At 39.5% G+C, this 16,779-nt stretch overlaps 2 protein-coding genes across 2 annotated transcripts; one reads left to right on the top strand and one right to left on the bottom strand.

Moving 5' to 3' along the window:
* Positions 1–297: 297 nt before the first annotated feature.
* On the bottom strand, positions 298–5,223 carry LOC122879872 (thiosulfate sulfurtransferase/rhodanese-like domain-containing protein 2). The gene is made up of 9 exons (XM_044204370.1): positions 4,806–5,223; positions 3,700–3,989; positions 3,406–3,514; positions 3,129–3,248; positions 2,692–2,797; positions 2,422–2,537; positions 1,908–2,066; positions 1,489–1,627; positions 298–1,336 (listed from the first exon to the last, which is right to left on the bottom strand). The coding sequence occupies exons 1-9, from the start codon at positions 4,935–4,937 to the stop codon at positions 1,107–1,109; spliced, it is 1,401 nt and encodes a 466-aa protein (XP_044060305.1). The 5' UTR covers positions 4,938–5,223; the 3' UTR covers positions 298–1,106.
* Positions 5,224–5,231: 8 nt separating this feature from the next.
* On the top strand, positions 5,232–16,585 carry LOC122879870 (nuclear cap-binding protein subunit 1). Its single transcript, XM_044204368.1, has 23 exons — positions 5,232–5,404; positions 6,589–6,677; positions 6,863–6,963; positions 7,052–7,208; positions 7,303–7,410; positions 7,871–7,992; positions 8,148–8,217; positions 9,330–9,545; positions 9,863–9,960; positions 10,068–10,131; positions 10,224–10,334; positions 10,993–11,057; positions 11,175–11,237; positions 11,348–11,422; positions 11,983–12,086; positions 12,520–12,642; positions 13,221–13,323; positions 13,634–13,727; positions 13,912–14,015; positions 14,245–14,362; positions 14,476–14,616; positions 15,714–15,827; positions 15,923–16,585. Exons 1-23 carry the CDS (start codon positions 5,371–5,373, stop codon positions 16,034–16,036), a joined length of 2,388 nt encoding a protein of 795 aa, XP_044060303.1. The 5' UTR covers positions 5,232–5,370; the 3' UTR covers positions 16,037–16,585.
* Positions 16,586–16,779: the final 194 nt, after the last annotated feature.

Genomic DNA, 16,779 nt, shown 5'->3' with positions numbered 1-16,779 from the left:
TATTTCTGCACATATGAATTTGCAAAGATATTTGCACAACCACATATTGTAAATATGGTCTAAGGTATTGTAAAATATACATTGTAAATAGGTTTTGATTTTCCTCTCTTATGTCTTTTTTGTTTCATTTATTTCATTGTAAACAGTTCTTTCATACCTCTGTAGCCTATTTCCTGTGCTTCTATGTGAATTTCCCCTTATTTCAGTCTTATTTCAGATGACTACTACTATGACTATTACACCAACTATTTTACACAAATAACTGAAAAATAATGTAACACTTACGTAAAACAGATGTAAAATGATGCAACTGTATCTTTATTTCATGAAGGCTCAGCGATTAAAATCCCTAATGCGGAGACCTGCTGAAATTAAGATTTAACTCTACAACTGACATAACTTGTAGCATGCATTTGTGTGGTTTCATACTGATACGTGTTTATACTCATATATATCAAAAAATATGTCATCCCAAGTAAGGCACACAGATGTGTTGCTGCTTGTGGTTTTAAAGAGTTTAGGTGACACCTGCAGTCTAAGTAACCTGCTTTGGCCAAAGATTTACATGGCTGTAAATGTGTATCTACCCTTTTTTATGCAGCATAAATTTAAAATAGTCTGTGAAACCATGACCATTTGGGACAAACAAAAACATGTAATTAACATAAATTATTGTCAAAGCACTGATTTAAAAAAAGATAAAATCCCAGTTTTACACAAACAAGCGCACGCACACACACACACACACAAAATAAGAATTTCATACCTCCTGGAACTGAGCTTTCATTACTGATGAGGCATTCAAGTTTCACAAAATTCATGTAATAAAACTTGTGGATTCTGCAGCTGTATTCGTACATTTTCCTCAATAAAAGATGAATGAACGATTTTTATCTTCTAATATCAGATTCACGGATGAAGAATTAAACCCCTTAGATACAGTAAATCTGACTTAATTTCCAACATTCATATAAAAAAATTCATGACTTTAAAATATACTAGGCATCTTCCACTAATTCTAGTTGTACAGTCTGATTTAATCCCAGGACAGGCAGCATTTTTCATGTGGTTGCAAGCACTGATGTCCAATCATAACTTCTCTATCGCTACACATCCTGAGGGATTCTGGGACGTCCACCAGTGCACTCGCACTCCTCTTTGTGATGCGGAACAGTGGGGGATGCCTCGCTCTGAGCCTGTCCTTTGGTTTGGCAGGTGGGGCAGCAGGCAGTGTGTCCGTCCTGTCTGCAGCCGGGACAGGACAGAACCAGCTGACAGCAGAACTGGGTGGAACAGAGCTCGTACTGGTCCCAGGGACAGCGGCAGTACCTGCAGTCTGAACAGAGACACAGAATTAGTAATAAGTTTGATATAACTTTTTACACAAAGACCAACAACTAAATGTTAGTGTTTATTAAAGTTTTCTGATACTGTTAACAATTACTTTATATTATTCAAAGTGATGATGGGCTTTGTGCACACACTAACCTGAGATGACGTCGTTGTTGGAGGAGATGGCGTAGCGCTCATCAAACACAAAAAGTTTCCCTCGATAGAAACCTTCTGGGAAACGCTCCATGTACTTGTGGATTCCACCTTTCAGCTGGTAAACCTCTTTACACACATCCTACAGGCAGGGCAGTAAAAAAGAATTTCCAGTGTAGGCTGCAAACAATCTGTCTTTAGTGCTGATTATTTAAACTACAATTAAAAAATGATGTATTTGTTTTAAGTAACAGTTGGTCAGAGGACACAGGTGGACAATAACTAAACAGTTTCCCCTTGTGGAGAGTCAGCAGCCTGCTAAATATGAGTTGCTGTATGGCAAGCCACTTCCATAAGCTGCTTCACATTTAAATAAGTCGGAATGGCATTCTTTAGTTCACATCCATGACAAGTCAACTTACTTTCGAGCGGAGGTAGGCAGAGCCGCGCTCACAGCGGATCCCTCCTGTGCAGTACATCAAGACCTTCTTGTCTCTGAACAGTTCGAGGTTCTGGTCAACGTAGTCCGGGAAGTAGCTGAACTTACGGATGTTTGGGGCCAGACACCGAGTAAACTGCCCCTGGAAGGACAAAATAATCACGGTTCAGAATGACAAATATTGCAACCTGGCTTTTGTCATGTTTGATTATGATAATTGTGTGGAAATTGTCCTTTTTCCTGCCATTCTTACTGGGATATAGAAGGTCAAAGTCAAAACAAAACTGAATCTAGTAGGAATTCAGCATCTTACTCAGGACATTTAAATGAACAGTTCACCAAAAAATACTATCATTTTCTCAAAACTCCACTTCAGTACAAATGGTATCTTGGGGGTCAAATGGGGTAAAATAAACAAAGTATTAGATTTTATCTAATATAGCCTGTAGAACCTGTGCAAGTCAATGTGTTTGGAGGAAAACTGATGTATTACTTACAATTTTACTCTCATAAAAATTGCGGCAGTCTAGGAGGATGGTGTCATTACACAAATCCCCTTTAGCCAAAAGAGTCTCCACTTCTTTATGAAACTCCTCCGGCTCCAAATGAACTCCTGAGAGGCAAGACAGATTTGTAACTAACATGACAACCTTCACAAACCACAAAATCAGCTGTTACATAGCATAACTTCATATCAAAATAAGTAGCGGTGGGATTTTTTTGTAGTATTACAATAATATTATTGTTGTTGTTTGCACAAACTGTACCAGCCAGTTGGTAGGAAATAACATCAGGATCCACTCCCATTGGGACGATTTCCTTATAGATCCCAACCCTCAGGTCTGTAAAACACTCTGCGCCGCCATCACTTGTCTGAACACACACACACACACACACACACACACACACACACACACACAGGGACAAACACTGAATTTACATACAATGGGCACTAGTAACAATAAATGACTTCATTTTTAATATTATTATTTAATGTTATGCCAATTATTTCTTATATTATAATAATATAATATTATTATAATAGGCTTAAAACTCTGTGGCTGTGGCCACCAAGTGGAACACAAAACAGAGTTCCTATTTATGCAGGGTGCCATGTAGAAACATTATGTATATCCAATATACAAAAGGCATATCTGTATATTCTGTCATCCAACATGAGTTTGTTTAATTATCAGAGTCTGACCTTAAAATCCTCCTTATCCATCTTGAAGAGTGGGTGTGAACGCATTGCGTCGATGTAAATGTCAGTGGCCATGTTGGTGCCACCAACTGTTCCATTGATGCCTTCAGTCGCCACCCTCACCTGACAAAGATGATCATATTATATATTTTAAGGGGACAGTTAAATTAAATGTTTCTTCCTTTTTACAATTATAGAAACATGTTTAAGTCTTTTTCTGTTCCCAATGTAAACATTCTGAAGTCTCCCAGTTGGAACCAGGATAAGAGAATTTATTCACCTTGCCAGTTAAGTGGAGCTTCTCGCACAAAGCTTTCTGCCAAGCACAGATGACATGTGGATCCTCCACTTGGCAGTAGTGATAATAGAGGAGAACCTTGCCTGGACCCCTGAAAAGAAGAATTACATTGAGAGACGTCGGTATCTATTGAAAAATGCAGAAATTAAAATCAATATTTAATAAATCACATATGTTAATACAAATGTAAGATGAATTTACACTTTAAAAACAGTACAAAGACACGGATAGCGGGACAACTGAAACCAGATGGGAAAATCCAAATTTGACCAGTACTTTTGAAGTTGCTTCTCAGAGATGTGACCAGTTCCAGGTATCCATGCAGAAATGTCCACCGGCTCGACCTCACACTCGTTCGGTTGCTGTGTTTCAGGTTCTTCTTCCAGCTGGCTTAACAAATGCTCATATGTGGCCTGTGTGAGCTGCTGTATTTCCGTATGATGAGTCCTGGCCACATGTTTGTGAATGGCAGAGTGTTCCTTGAAGGTCTGGCCACAGCAGCACCACGATATGCTTCCTTCCTCCTGACTGCCGTCCCTCTTGGACGCCACAAAGGTAGCAAATGACTGTGGAGAAGAGAAAAGTGTGATTGAACATCTGAAATTGTTTACTTTAAATAATTTTATAAGGACTGAGGACATAAAACTATGTAGTCTATGTATATTTTAAAAAAACAGATTTGGGAAACATCTGAAAAATAAACATTTTTTTGAGAAGCAGGATTTATCTTTCTTGTTTATTACTCCAGTAATCATCTTACAACCACTTAGATTCATCTTGTGACCTCTTGCTGGGTCCTGACTCCCAGGTTGGGAACCACTGAGCTAAGATATAAACTATAGGTTACAGTATAGGTCATTAGGTTTTGTAATATAGCTTGAACAATACTGAATTTTTGACAGCAGAATATTGAGACATTTTGCAAAAATTAACTTGTCAGTAGCCTACTCTCTGGTACAACATATCTTCGGCATAATAATAACGCAATTTCTTATTTGCTAGCCGACATATATGCTGATACTGATAGAGCTGTAATAAGCTAATATCAGGCGATATATCGACACGGCTGATTTAATGGTCTACCTCTATTTTGTAATTGTATAATAATCAAATAATCAATATAGCTTTGTATCTTCTCTATCAATTTTCTTAAAATTTAGCATAATTTAGAGACTTATTACTGGTTACTGGTCATTTTTAGTTGATAGTTGAACTACAGTACGTTTAACTTGAGCTATTATTGACTCATGTATATGAAATATGCCATCAAGTTTTAATTTATTCCTCAAACCTTGTTTATGTTACTGTACCTGAGAACACGTCTTCACTTACCTGGCAATCTGGTAACATTACATGCGGTAAAAAATAAGTTAGTCACTCACCTTCCTCCTGCAGAAGCTGTAGTACCTTCTTTGTGAGGCAGAAAGTTGTTTCTCCTGTTTTAGTTCATTAGATGTCGAAGCATCAAGTTCCCAGTCCATGAACACTGAGCAAGGTGTTTCATCCGCTGCCATGGTTTTTAACAGCTTATAAAAATATTATCAATTTAGTTAGCTAGGAAACACTCTTTAGCTAAGTTACAAGACTTGTTAAAATTTAGAAGGAGCTCCTTCCGCTTTGTGGTCTGAACATGTAAGAGCAATGCATCATCAGGGCCTTCAATGTTGACCTAATCTTGCCAAACACTAAATATAAAGTCTAAAACATGACAATATGTACATTTTACATATCCAACTATCGCCAAACAGCAACGGGCGAAAAAAGACGGTGCACCTTCCGGTTGACCCCTGGCTGCCCCGGATGTGCCTGACTTGACTAAGACCGCTATTATTTTTCTGCCCTAGTAGCGGCCAGGCTGAATGATCTAGAAGCTTGTGTAGCCGACTTATTATTTTGTTTCATATTCATTTTCTCGTCGATTTAGCTTACATTTATAGCGAGTGAAACATGTCCAGGAGACGACACAGCGACGAGAATGACGGTAAGTGGACATAACTTGTGTATTTCAGACGTTAGGGTACCGAGTGGTGGCTAGCTAACGTTAGCGTGTTTTGGGAAACGTTAATCTTTTGCTTGGTGCATTCACGCTTGCTGATTGATAAATTATTCTACGAGGGCAGGTTTTAATCTTGTCATCATAATCCAAAAGTGTAAAACACTTCATATCCGTTTATACTTGTTTACGCAATCGCTTGAAAGCGAGAAGATTGAGCAAACTATCAAAGTAGCGGAAGAATTAACCGGTACGCGTTTTTTTTTTTTTTTTTTTTTACCGCTAGCTACGGAGCTAGCTAACGTTACTGTTAATCAATGTGACTAACGTTAGTCAACATGGGGGCGGTAACCAAGTGATGTGAATAATACAAATACCTCAGTGAGAGTAGCTTTTATAAAACGCACTAATGCTAATTTTTATCCTCACAAGGTTAATTGTGTTCCACTGACGTAGGGCTGATTAAAAGTTTATTTATTGCTACTTTAAACAGCAAAATCAACAACGTTAATGTTGCCTACATGTAGAGTCGTTAACGTTCAGAGCCCATTACATTACTTTCCAGCTGTGAATCAGAAAAAAACCCGTCAGTATCCCAGTAAAATAATTTTGACTGCTGTTTCACTATTCACTGTCTATGCAGCTTCTCAAGAATATGTATCTAAATGTCATCACCACAATACTGACTTTCTCTGCTATTCAATTCAATGGTGTACTCCAGCAATTTAGTATTGCACTTCCCGAAATTTGGAGGACTTACAAGAGGCAGATAAAAAAAAAAAAAAAAAACAATAGTCAAAATCAATGCAATAGAGACGAGAGATGTTTAGTTTCTAGTATGGGTCAAGTTCCAAAAACACAATTCAAACATTTCGATTAGAACAACTTAATTGAATCTTTTTGTTAATAATATGGTAGATAGATAACCCCGATGACATATTTTTTCAGTCTTTGGTGACTCTTTATATGTAAATTTGGTTAACTGCCCATTTAAGGAGAGGCTGGTTCAAAATAACAAATTAAAACTGGGCTGTATAGTATTATAAAAGTTTTGTGTGTTAATTTTGTTTTAGGGTTGGTTTTCCTATCAAGGCTGCCCTTGAGTTATTCTCTCAGCTAATGTTTCTCATTCCGCTCACTCTGATTATTTCATTACTTGTTCACCCTTCCAGGAGGTCAGGCCCCCAAAAGGAGGAGAACATCGGAGCCCATTGAAATTGAAGACCGGCTGGAGTCACTGATATGTCGTGTGGGGGAGAAGGTAAAGAGTCAACTCTGGCAATATAGTTACATCAGCCGTGTTCTGTTCTGCCTCCTACTTTACCTCTAAAGGCAATCACCAGAACTTTTTGAAGGTGTTTCCACATGGCACCTGGCCCTCAGTGCACACTACTTTCAGTTGAATTAGTTTGTTAAATATTGCAGATGCTTCATTTTTCTTTGCAGAGTACATCATCGCTGGAGAGCAACTTGGAGGGCCTCGCAGGCGTGTTGGAGGCTGACCTTCCAAACTACAAAAACAAAATCCTGCGCATTTTATGTTCTGTGTAGGTTCATACCAGTTCTCACCCTTTTACTGTTGAAATGATTTGTGTTTACGTGGTAGGTTTTCACTGAATTGTCTTTTTTTGACAGTGCCCGCCTCCTACCTGAGAAGCTGACCGTGTATACGACTTTAGTTGGCCTTCTGAATGCCAGGAACTACAACTTTGGGGGCGAGTTTGTGGAGGCCATGATCAGGCAACTCAAGGAGACATTGAAAAACAACTTGTACAATGAAGCTGTTTACTTGGTAAGCTGTTTACTTGGTTTACTTGGACATTTTTTAGCACCTAAAATGATGCTTACACCTTTTTTGTTTTTGACATTGTATCTTCTTTTTGTAGGTGCGGTTTCTGTCTGACTTGGTCAACTGCCATGTGATTGCTGCTCCCTCAATGGTGGCCATGTTCGAAAACTTTGTCAGTGTTACTCAAGAGGAAGATGTACCACAGGTAGGTAGAAGGCTGAGGTAGAGTCATCATGCCATTTTGTTTACTACACTTAAGTAATGAAGGAATCCATGAACTTAGTTTATTAATTGTAAATCCAGTCATGGATTGGTTGGATAGTTGTAAACTGTAAAGAGTAAAATGTGCAAAAAATTATAAATAAAAGCCAACAAAGGGCACTAAAATGTTTTTGAAGCCATTTTCATCACACAAATATGCTTACACCTCCTAAATTTTCACTACAGAGTTACAAATTAATAGTTAAACTCCTTAAATTTAGAGTTTAGTGCCAAGACAATCCTTGACTTAAACACCAGCTAACTTTAAATTTGGGTGAAAATGCTAAAGAAATTATTATGTGAAGCTCCATGATTTTCAATAGGTTTTGGCTGCAATCCTGATTAATGTTGAGATTGAAATGATGAGTATGTGATTTCGTACGTGGTCTTGTTTGTGTCCTCAGGTTCGGTCGGACTGGTTTGTGTATGTGGTTCTGTCCTGTCTGCCCTGGGTAGGTAAGGAGCTCTACGAGAAGAAGGATGTTGAGATGGACCGACTTCTCAGCCAGATCGAAGTCTACCTCAAGTAAGATGTCTGCCTTATTTTCTTGCTCATTATTCTCTTAGCTATTTCTTTTTTTTTTTTTTTTTGCTAACGTTCTTGTTAGTTGACACCCCTTTTCAACTGATTTATATATCAGTCAGCTCTCCCTTAACATCACACTTCTCTCTAATTTTTAGGGGGCGAGTAAAGACACACGTCCTCATGCTGCAGGTGTGGACAGCAGAGAAGCCCCACCCACAGGAGGAGGTGAGAGACAGATGGAAGAGCTACATTTCTCCCTTTATTGTTTAGAAAATAACTGTTGTGAATCCCATGATATTGTTTAAGTGAAGTACTAAGGTCACTTCAACTTCAGTCAATATCTCTTTAAAGGTGGAGTATGCGATTCTAATGCAATACACGTCTTTTTGTCAAATTCAGCGAATAACTCCTCACGGTACGCTAGCTGTGTGTTCAGTGTGTGCGCTGAAAAAAACTCTGGTGTTTGTACACAGCCCTGGCTCTCTAAATGGGAAACCAACAAAGTGGCTCAGACCGAGCCACACAACACTGTTTCAGCCATTCCAGCCGTGATTTGTGTGTCAGGTAACATTAAATGACTTGCCCACGGACATTCAGCTTACTTTCTAGTTTGCCAAGATATGCTGCTGTTGTGATGTTTGCTATAGTAGCAGGAGAGTTGTGAGTATCGCTGTCTGGTGCTGGTTTGCCGTCTCATCCTCTCTGGCTGTTAGCTTCGCAGCAGCAACTGTAGTGACAGCTGTGTTTTACTTTACTTTAGCTGTATTACTTGCTGTGTCGTTGTTTGCTCTACATCATGGTATTTGTCATGGAAGTGGATTTCTCCAGAATCGCATACCCCACCTTTTAAGCTGTGTTATTATGAAAAATGTAAGGACAAGAAGAATCAGTGGAAGAGATGTTTACCCAATAGAATATTTCCTGCTAACCACTGGCACCATCTTATAGAAATATTGAGTCTTCTTCAGTAAGATCCTGTCAGTGGGTCTCTCTTCTAACCTACCTTAATTGCCTACTATTGGTACCTTGCAAAATTTAAAAATTGAAAGACTTTGCAAGAACCCACAAACTGGCTTTCTTATAAGAACAATTTATGAACATTTTCTGCGGTATCTGCTTTGACCTAGCTGATTGTAGACCTCACCTTGAGAGGTATTACGGCAGTGGCAAACAAATACAGTTATAAGTATTTATGTATAATTGGATGCTGACGGGCTGATATTTTTCTTATTGTAATTTAAAAAGGCATGATGGCCTGGCCTTTACAGAAACTTGCAGTATCTGTCAGTTTGTCATTTCTCAAAATTTGATTCCCTCTCTCCCTGTCCCACACTCAGTACCTGGACTGCCTTTGGGCCCAGATTCAGAAGCTAAAGAAAGACCGCTGGCAGGAACGCCACATCCTTCGTCCATACATCGCCTTTGACAGCGTGCTGTGTGAGGCCCTGCAACACAACCTGCCCCCCTTCACCCCACCGGGCCACATGCCCGACGCCCAGTACCCCATGCCCCGGGTCGTCTTCCGCATGTTCGACTACACCGATGCCCCGGAGGTACATTACCACTTGGCTTTGAAAAACACACATCAATATGTTACTGGTTTGCCGTCTGTTGTTATAAACATTAATTGATTTAGGTGAATACATGTATAATCTAATGTATAAAAATTATTAAATCAGTTTTAGAGCCCATTTTGACCTTGAAAACCCATTAACCCTGTGCTGACAGTGTAGGTTGTCAACATAGCAAACATTAAGGTATCTCAGAATTTGTATTGTCATTTTTTTTTTTAAAGATGTGATTTTAATGGGGCGCCTTGATTATTTTCTGTTGTGCAGAGTCTACAAACGTTTCTCCTCTTAATCCTTAGGGTCCCGTTATGCCCGGCAGCCATTCTGTGGAGAGATTTGTCATAGAAGAAAACCTGCACTGTATCATCAAGACCCACTGGAAAGAGAGGAAAACATGGTGAGTAACAAGCTTGATCAAGTTTCAACGTAGTCGAGCCTGAATGTTCATGTTGAACACCGACTCAAATGTTTTAATGTTTCTGATTTTTCTTTTTTACCTTTCAGTGCTGCCCAGTTACTTAGCTATCCAGGGAAAAATAAGATTCCGCTCAACTATCACATCGTGGAGGTATACAAGATTTTGACAAGCTACATTCTGAGAAATAAGAGAAACATTAAAGGCTGGTTTAAAATATTTCTATACTATGTTTCTTTTTTCAGGTGATCTTTGGAGAACTTTTCCAGCTGCCCTCTCCTCCTCACATCGATGTCATGTACACCACACTGCTTATTGAACTCTGCAAACTGCAGCCCGGATCATTGCCACAAGTTGTATCCTTGATTGTTTGAGTCACTGCAGTTTATGTCAACACAGCTTTCCAACGCGCCCCGAAATGTCTAAAACCTCTGCAGAACTGGATTTTGTGGGTTCATGGTGTCATGCTGGTGTCATTTTAGTATTTATCACAGGATTATCTTTATTTATATATTACGATATTTACTGAAGTACTCAAAAACACAAATAGAGGTTAAAAGATGTTATTCTCATTGAGCGATATGTGTTTTTAAATGTTTTACTTCAGCATAATCATATAATTAAAAATAAATATTTTCTTATTTAAGTATTTAAGATTTCACACTGACAGATGTTGACAAAACATTTTTATCATGAGGGGTTAAGATGCTGATCATGAACTGCAACATAACCGGTTTGAATCTGTTTTGTCATGTAATCATCAAATGAAATGTTACCAATCATTTAGACATGAGGACTGTGTACCACAATATCTCAATATGAGAATTTTGTCACAATACAATTATATGGCGAGACAAAGAGTATTTGATAATCACCACAACCTAAATTACTATATAATGATATTAAACATGTGATAGTTAGGAGTTTTAAAGTACTCAGTAGGGTGTTTTTAAACAAAAAGAACAAAAATGTATCTACTTTAAAAGCCATTTTGCCTTAACACCTGCCTGTCAGTTGGCCCAAGCCACAGAGATGCTGTACATGAGACTGGACACCATGAACACCACCTGCATAGACAGGTAATCTAACTGCACATTTACTTTTACTGGATGACTGAAAAACGGAACTGAAGTGGTTCCTGTCTGTGATTTAACACTGTCATCCCGCTTCTCTACATGTACACTTTTTATTTCCAGACTAATCAACTGGTTTTCTCACCATCTGAGTAACTTCCAGTTTCGATGGAGCTGGGATGACTGGTGAGTGATTCTGTGATGGGCAGAGAGAGCTTTTATAGCAGATATTCGTTGTTTTAAATTGGCAAAGAAAACTGCACAGTTGACAGCATGATAGTGTGTTCTCCATAAAGGTCTGACTGCTTGACTGTGGATCAAGACAAGCCCAAGCCCAAGTTTGTCAAAGAGGTCCTGGAGAAGTGCATGAGGTATTAAAGCACTATTAAAATGTTTTCTAGAAGTTTAAATGCTTGTAAATGTGATTCTCCCTCCCTCTCATATTAAGTTGAGGTGAATTTAGAAGCAACGTAACCGAGGCAATATGGCAGTGGAGATCAGTGTGGTCACTGTGAAAATCAAGGAAAAAGACAAAAGAATTCAAGTATGCTGTAGTAGGCAAGTCTGTGTGAGAAAGTTTTGGAAGTGGATTGTGAGTTTGTCACTTCTTCCAACTGCTTTACTAAACAGCCATCATTTGAAGGCCTGTCTTTTTTCCAAACATCTGATTGGCTGTAGAATTCCTGATTGTGTCATGTAAATCTGCTTTATTGAGGGTTTAATGACTCACTTAATACTTTTAGTTGTTAACTTAATTGTTTTTCCCAGTACTTTCTGTAATTAGTGGAAATTGAATGCCTTTCCCCTTGAAGAAGTTGAATATTGTTCATGTTTTTCCGTTGTTTGTGCTTGAAAAAATGTTTTCTTTGATTCTTTAATCTGGAAAGTGTCTCCTTGAACTGAAGCCGTATGTTTGCTCCTTTCCCTGCAGACTTTCGTACCATCAGCGGATAGTGGACATTGTCCCTCCAACCTTCTCAGCACTCATCCCAGCTGAACCCATCTTTATTTACAAATACCAAGATGAGAGCTCTTGTAAGCACACTTGTAATAATCTGCCAAACCCCGGATAGGAGAGACGTTTCATGTCTTAATGCCAGTGAAATACAAGACATTTCTCAGATCACTTCTAATATTTCTTGTTAGAAAATAAGCATATTCTCAGCAACAAAAAAGAATGATAAATTGTCTGCATTTTTATATAGCGCATTTATCCAAAGCGCTTCAACAGACCGAAGGCAGCGAGCTCCATGTAATGTGCTGGTCTGACCATTGAGACAATTTGGGGTTCAGTCTTTTGCTCGAGAACACTTTGACACAAGAAATGATTAGTGGACCACCTGCTCCAACTCCTGAGCCACTTTATTATTAATCCTCTGTCAGGCTCAAATGGTTGCATTTATGTTTCTGTAACTAGCATACAAGTTCAGACCCGAGCACCAAACAAAATGCCTCTTGTGCCTCACAGCATCGTTACCAGGTTACCCAGTGTCCGTCACTGTCGGAAACGCCATCAAGAACCGAGCGTCCAACGAAGAGATCCTGACCATCCTCAAAGAAGTGCCCAACCCAAACCAAGAAGATGATGATGGTTAGTTTCTTATTTTATTTTGCCTAATTTTGTTTTTTATATTGTAGGCAGTTTTCATGGTTTGTCTGTGCACTCTGCAACGGTGCTTCTAGGAGGAAAAAAATCATCACTTGTTCATGTAGAAGTACAGTGCGACTTCTTTGACTGACAAAAGGAGCCGTTTCATTATTATCGCCACTTGGTCTCTGACAAAATACAAAAATCTAATTTTGCATTACGCATGAAAGTAGGTAAACGAATAAACGATCAGGGAGGAATAAGTGTAATTAGTACGTAGTTTGGCGTCCTTCTGTAATCCCTTTTTAAAAAAACATTTTTGATATTAAATTGGGATGAAGGCATTACTTCACAGGGGTTCTTCTCACTCACAGGTGAGTGGATTTCACAACCTTTGTCAGTTCACCTGAAAAGCTCCTCCAGGACCTAAGCTCCTGCTTAGCCAGGTTTTTTGAGCTTTTACCCAAATATCATCTCAGCCTCTTGGGTAAAATAGCATTTTCTCGAAGGTTTTTCCATACACTCTCCTTACTTTGTTCTCTTTCCCTCCTTTGTGTTATTTTCTCTTTCTTTAATTCCAGATGAGGGGGAGAGCTTCAACCCTCTGAAGATCGATGTGTTCCTGCAGACTCTTCTCCATCTGGCAGCCAAATCCTTCAGCCACTCCTTCAGTGCCCTCGGCAAGTAAGTTCACCCGTAACGAAAAATAACCGCTTTTTACTTTGTCTTCATACATTTGCAAGTGTGTCTCTCACAGAAAACAAGCTAAAAATGCATTTGGCATATTGAAAGTAGCCTTCATTCATCAAAAAATTGTTTTGGTGATCCTGTATTCACTCAAGTAAAGAGACCTGAAGTCTGGTAACCTGAAAACACACTGTGGGGCTTCCTGGTCGTCCAGAACTTTCGCTACTTCCAAAAAATATATAATATGATACATTTTGTATTGAGCGAATCCAGTCCTGCTGGCCTCACCTGCATCTAATCCCTCCAGGTTCCATGAAATCTTGAAGGCCCTGACAGACACCGACGAGGGGAAGCTGCACATCCTCAAGGTGGTTTATGAAGTGTGGAGGAATCACCCGCAGGTACAAATAACACAAAACAAGCAAACGAAAAACCCTTAAATTAGATGGGGCGAGGTTCAAACCTGAAAATGTTTGTCATTCAGTGATAGAGAGTTTCTATATAAAATGTGCATTTTAAATGTTGTGACTTACATGTGAAATAACAGTTCCAGCTGAACGTTTTGGTGCCTTTGCTGCATTATAGATGATCGCAGTGTTGGTGGACAAAATGATTCGGACGCAGATCGTGGACTGCGCTGCAGTGGCCAACTGGCTCTTCTCTCAGGATATGGCTCACGAGTTCACCAGGTAGGATAAGAGGCATCCACACATTTAACACAGGAAGGCATTCCACATGAGGAAAATGACGTTTTTGCCAATTCAAATGTGAAGGTTTTATTAAATAATTTTTTTTCCAGGATATAAAAATTGCTGCTCTGTTTTCTGCATTATTTTTTTTATATGCTGCATCTGGAATACAATGTTTTCACTCTGCCTGCCTCTGTAAAATAAAGAAAACTCTTTTATCCCCATCTAGACTTTTCATTTGGGAGATTCTGCACTCGACCATCCGAAAGATGGACAAACATGTCCAGAAGATCCAGCAGGAGTTGGAGGAGGCCAAGGACAAACTGGAGAAACAGCAGCATAAGAGGGTAACTTTATCCATCACATTATGATCTTCATGGTCACATCAGTTTTAAATTCCTGACATTAAATGAATTCAGTTGGTTAAAGTAATGAGGGGTTAATGTTTGTACACTGTCAGAGGGACAGCGGTGACGACGAGGACATGGACAAGGCCAGCGAGGATGAGGAGGGTCAGTTGGAGGAGCAGATCGAGAGGCTACAGGAGAAGGTGGAGTCTGCTCAGAGCGAACAGAAGAACCTCTTCCTCGTCATCTTCCAGGTACTGAAGGGCTGTCAGGGCGGGGAATTCTGATATTTTAGAAGCAGTCCAGCAAATCTTTCAGGTGAAGGAGTGACATCCCTCAGCTGTTGCCAAAGTGCCCTTCAACAAGGACGCGACATCAAACTCCCATTAAGAGCTCTTTCACACTATTCTCCTTGAATCAAACGGACAGCAGAAAGCGGCTGCTTTAGAGAAGTTGTTGTAGCTAGTAAAGTCGAACATTTGTGACGCTGCGAAAACAATTCAGCATTTTAGGAGAAGCAACATGAAACATCATTTTTGGTGTAAACATTTACAGTGAGGTAGAAGGCTTTCATGGTACCAGGGACATTCCCCACTCGTCATCCCCCTCATTCTTTCTGTTCTATTTCCTGCCGGCTGTCAAATAAAATATCCTGGTTAAAACCATTTTTAAAAAAGCAGAATGAGGGAGGGGATTAATGGACTGCACTTTATGGAGGACAATTAAATCTGCTCCAACAACTGCTGCTCTAACCCAATATTTAGTGTGTTTCTATCCACCTGTTTCTCTTTTCAATTTACACATTAAAAGTTGAAACACCGGAAATTAAAAGAAAAATCAAAAACTGATGTGGAAAAGTTGGCGTATCGATAAAAATGTGACTAAGTACAATGGAAACGGAGCAAATAACTCATGACGTACATGAAGTGTGTGATTTTAAACGTCACTCAAGCTCCCGCTCCACTGATGAGAGGGAAAACATCAGATCTGTGTGGAGCAATGAGACTGTAACGTTCCTCAAATGAATACATGGAACAAACGTTTTCCACCATTTGAGGTTTGACTGGAGCTCTTAATGACGACATCTCATTGCGCCCTGATTCAATGGCACCTGACTGGAGAATTTGCTCCACCCGCTGTTTATCTTGATGTGCTCAACTCCTGATTATTCACATTACAGCGAGAATAAAAAATGGACAGAAACGCACAGGAATTAGCCTTTTCTTTAGTCAATTTTCCAGAAATTGGGATGGAAACCTGACTGTTTGGAAACCTCAGTTTAACTTGTTTGGCGCAGATTCAACATACATTTGGTTGCACTCCTTTTTAAATGTCGTTTTTCCTCCCACAGCGTTTCATCATGTTGTTGACGGAGCATCTGGTTCGCTGTGAGACGGGCAGCGTCGACATCAGCACGCCCTGGTACAAAAACTGTATCGAGCGGCTGCAGCAGATCTTCCTCATGGTAAAACATTGAGACACACACACACACACACACTGCAGTACTACATGTTTGATGTGTGTATTCTCTCGATGACGCGATGTCTCCTCGTTCTGCAGCACCATGTGACCATTCAGCAGTACATGGGAACCCTGGAGAACCTGCTGTTCACCGCAGAGCTCGACCCCCACATCCTGGCCGTCTACCAGCAGTTCTGTGCCCTCCAGCTCTGAGACACACACACACACACACACACACACACACACACACACACTGACACACATAATTGGATGAAAAGAAATGTGTACTTGTGTTCACACAGTACCTGTGCTTAACCTACACATTAGAAACTACCAGCTCTTGCATCAAGAATCTCCACATTACAGTTGTTTTTTTTTTTTATTTACCTCTGTTTTGTGTTAGTTTTGTGCGACCACAACTGAGGACGTCTTTCAAAGTAGGAATTCAAACGAGTCGGTTTGACAAATCCTCTGTCATTAAGTTGCTGTAGTGTTCCTTTGTTGTTTTTTTTTGTTTTTGTTTTTTTGCTTGAATTTCAATTTTTTTTTTTTTTTTTTTACATCCTGCTCGTATTCTTATGAATGGGTCTTTTTAAAACTGTACGAACTGTCCAGGTTGAGTCCAGACGGAGCTGCAGAAATTATCTTAGGAGAGGAGAGTTCAGGTCGGCTCTGATTGATTCTGAATCAAGAGAGTGCTCTACTTTTTTATATTTGTTTTATGTGGAATTGGGACAGAATTAAAACTCTCCAGAGTCTTTATCCGCCTGCTTGTTTGTGTCATGTCATTTTCTTCACCTCGGCCGCAAACATCTTCCACTCTGGTTAATCTTATTCTGATGCAGATTATCTGAAAATACTTGAGGAATTGAGATAATCAAGAAAACTTGTGGTTGGTACCGAGTGTCAGTGTTGGAAGAAGTATTTTAGATGCTTTACTTTAGCAAAAGTAGTAA

This window comes from Siniperca chuatsi, linkage group LG8 (assembly GCF_020085105.1).
Source record: "Siniperca chuatsi isolate FFG_IHB_CAS linkage group LG8, ASM2008510v1, whole genome shotgun sequence".
NCBI lineage: Eukaryota > Metazoa > Chordata > Actinopteri > Centrarchiformes > Sinipercidae > Siniperca > Siniperca chuatsi.
Note: the sequence above shows the minus strand (reverse complement) of the source record. Positions and strands in the feature narration are given on the sequence as shown.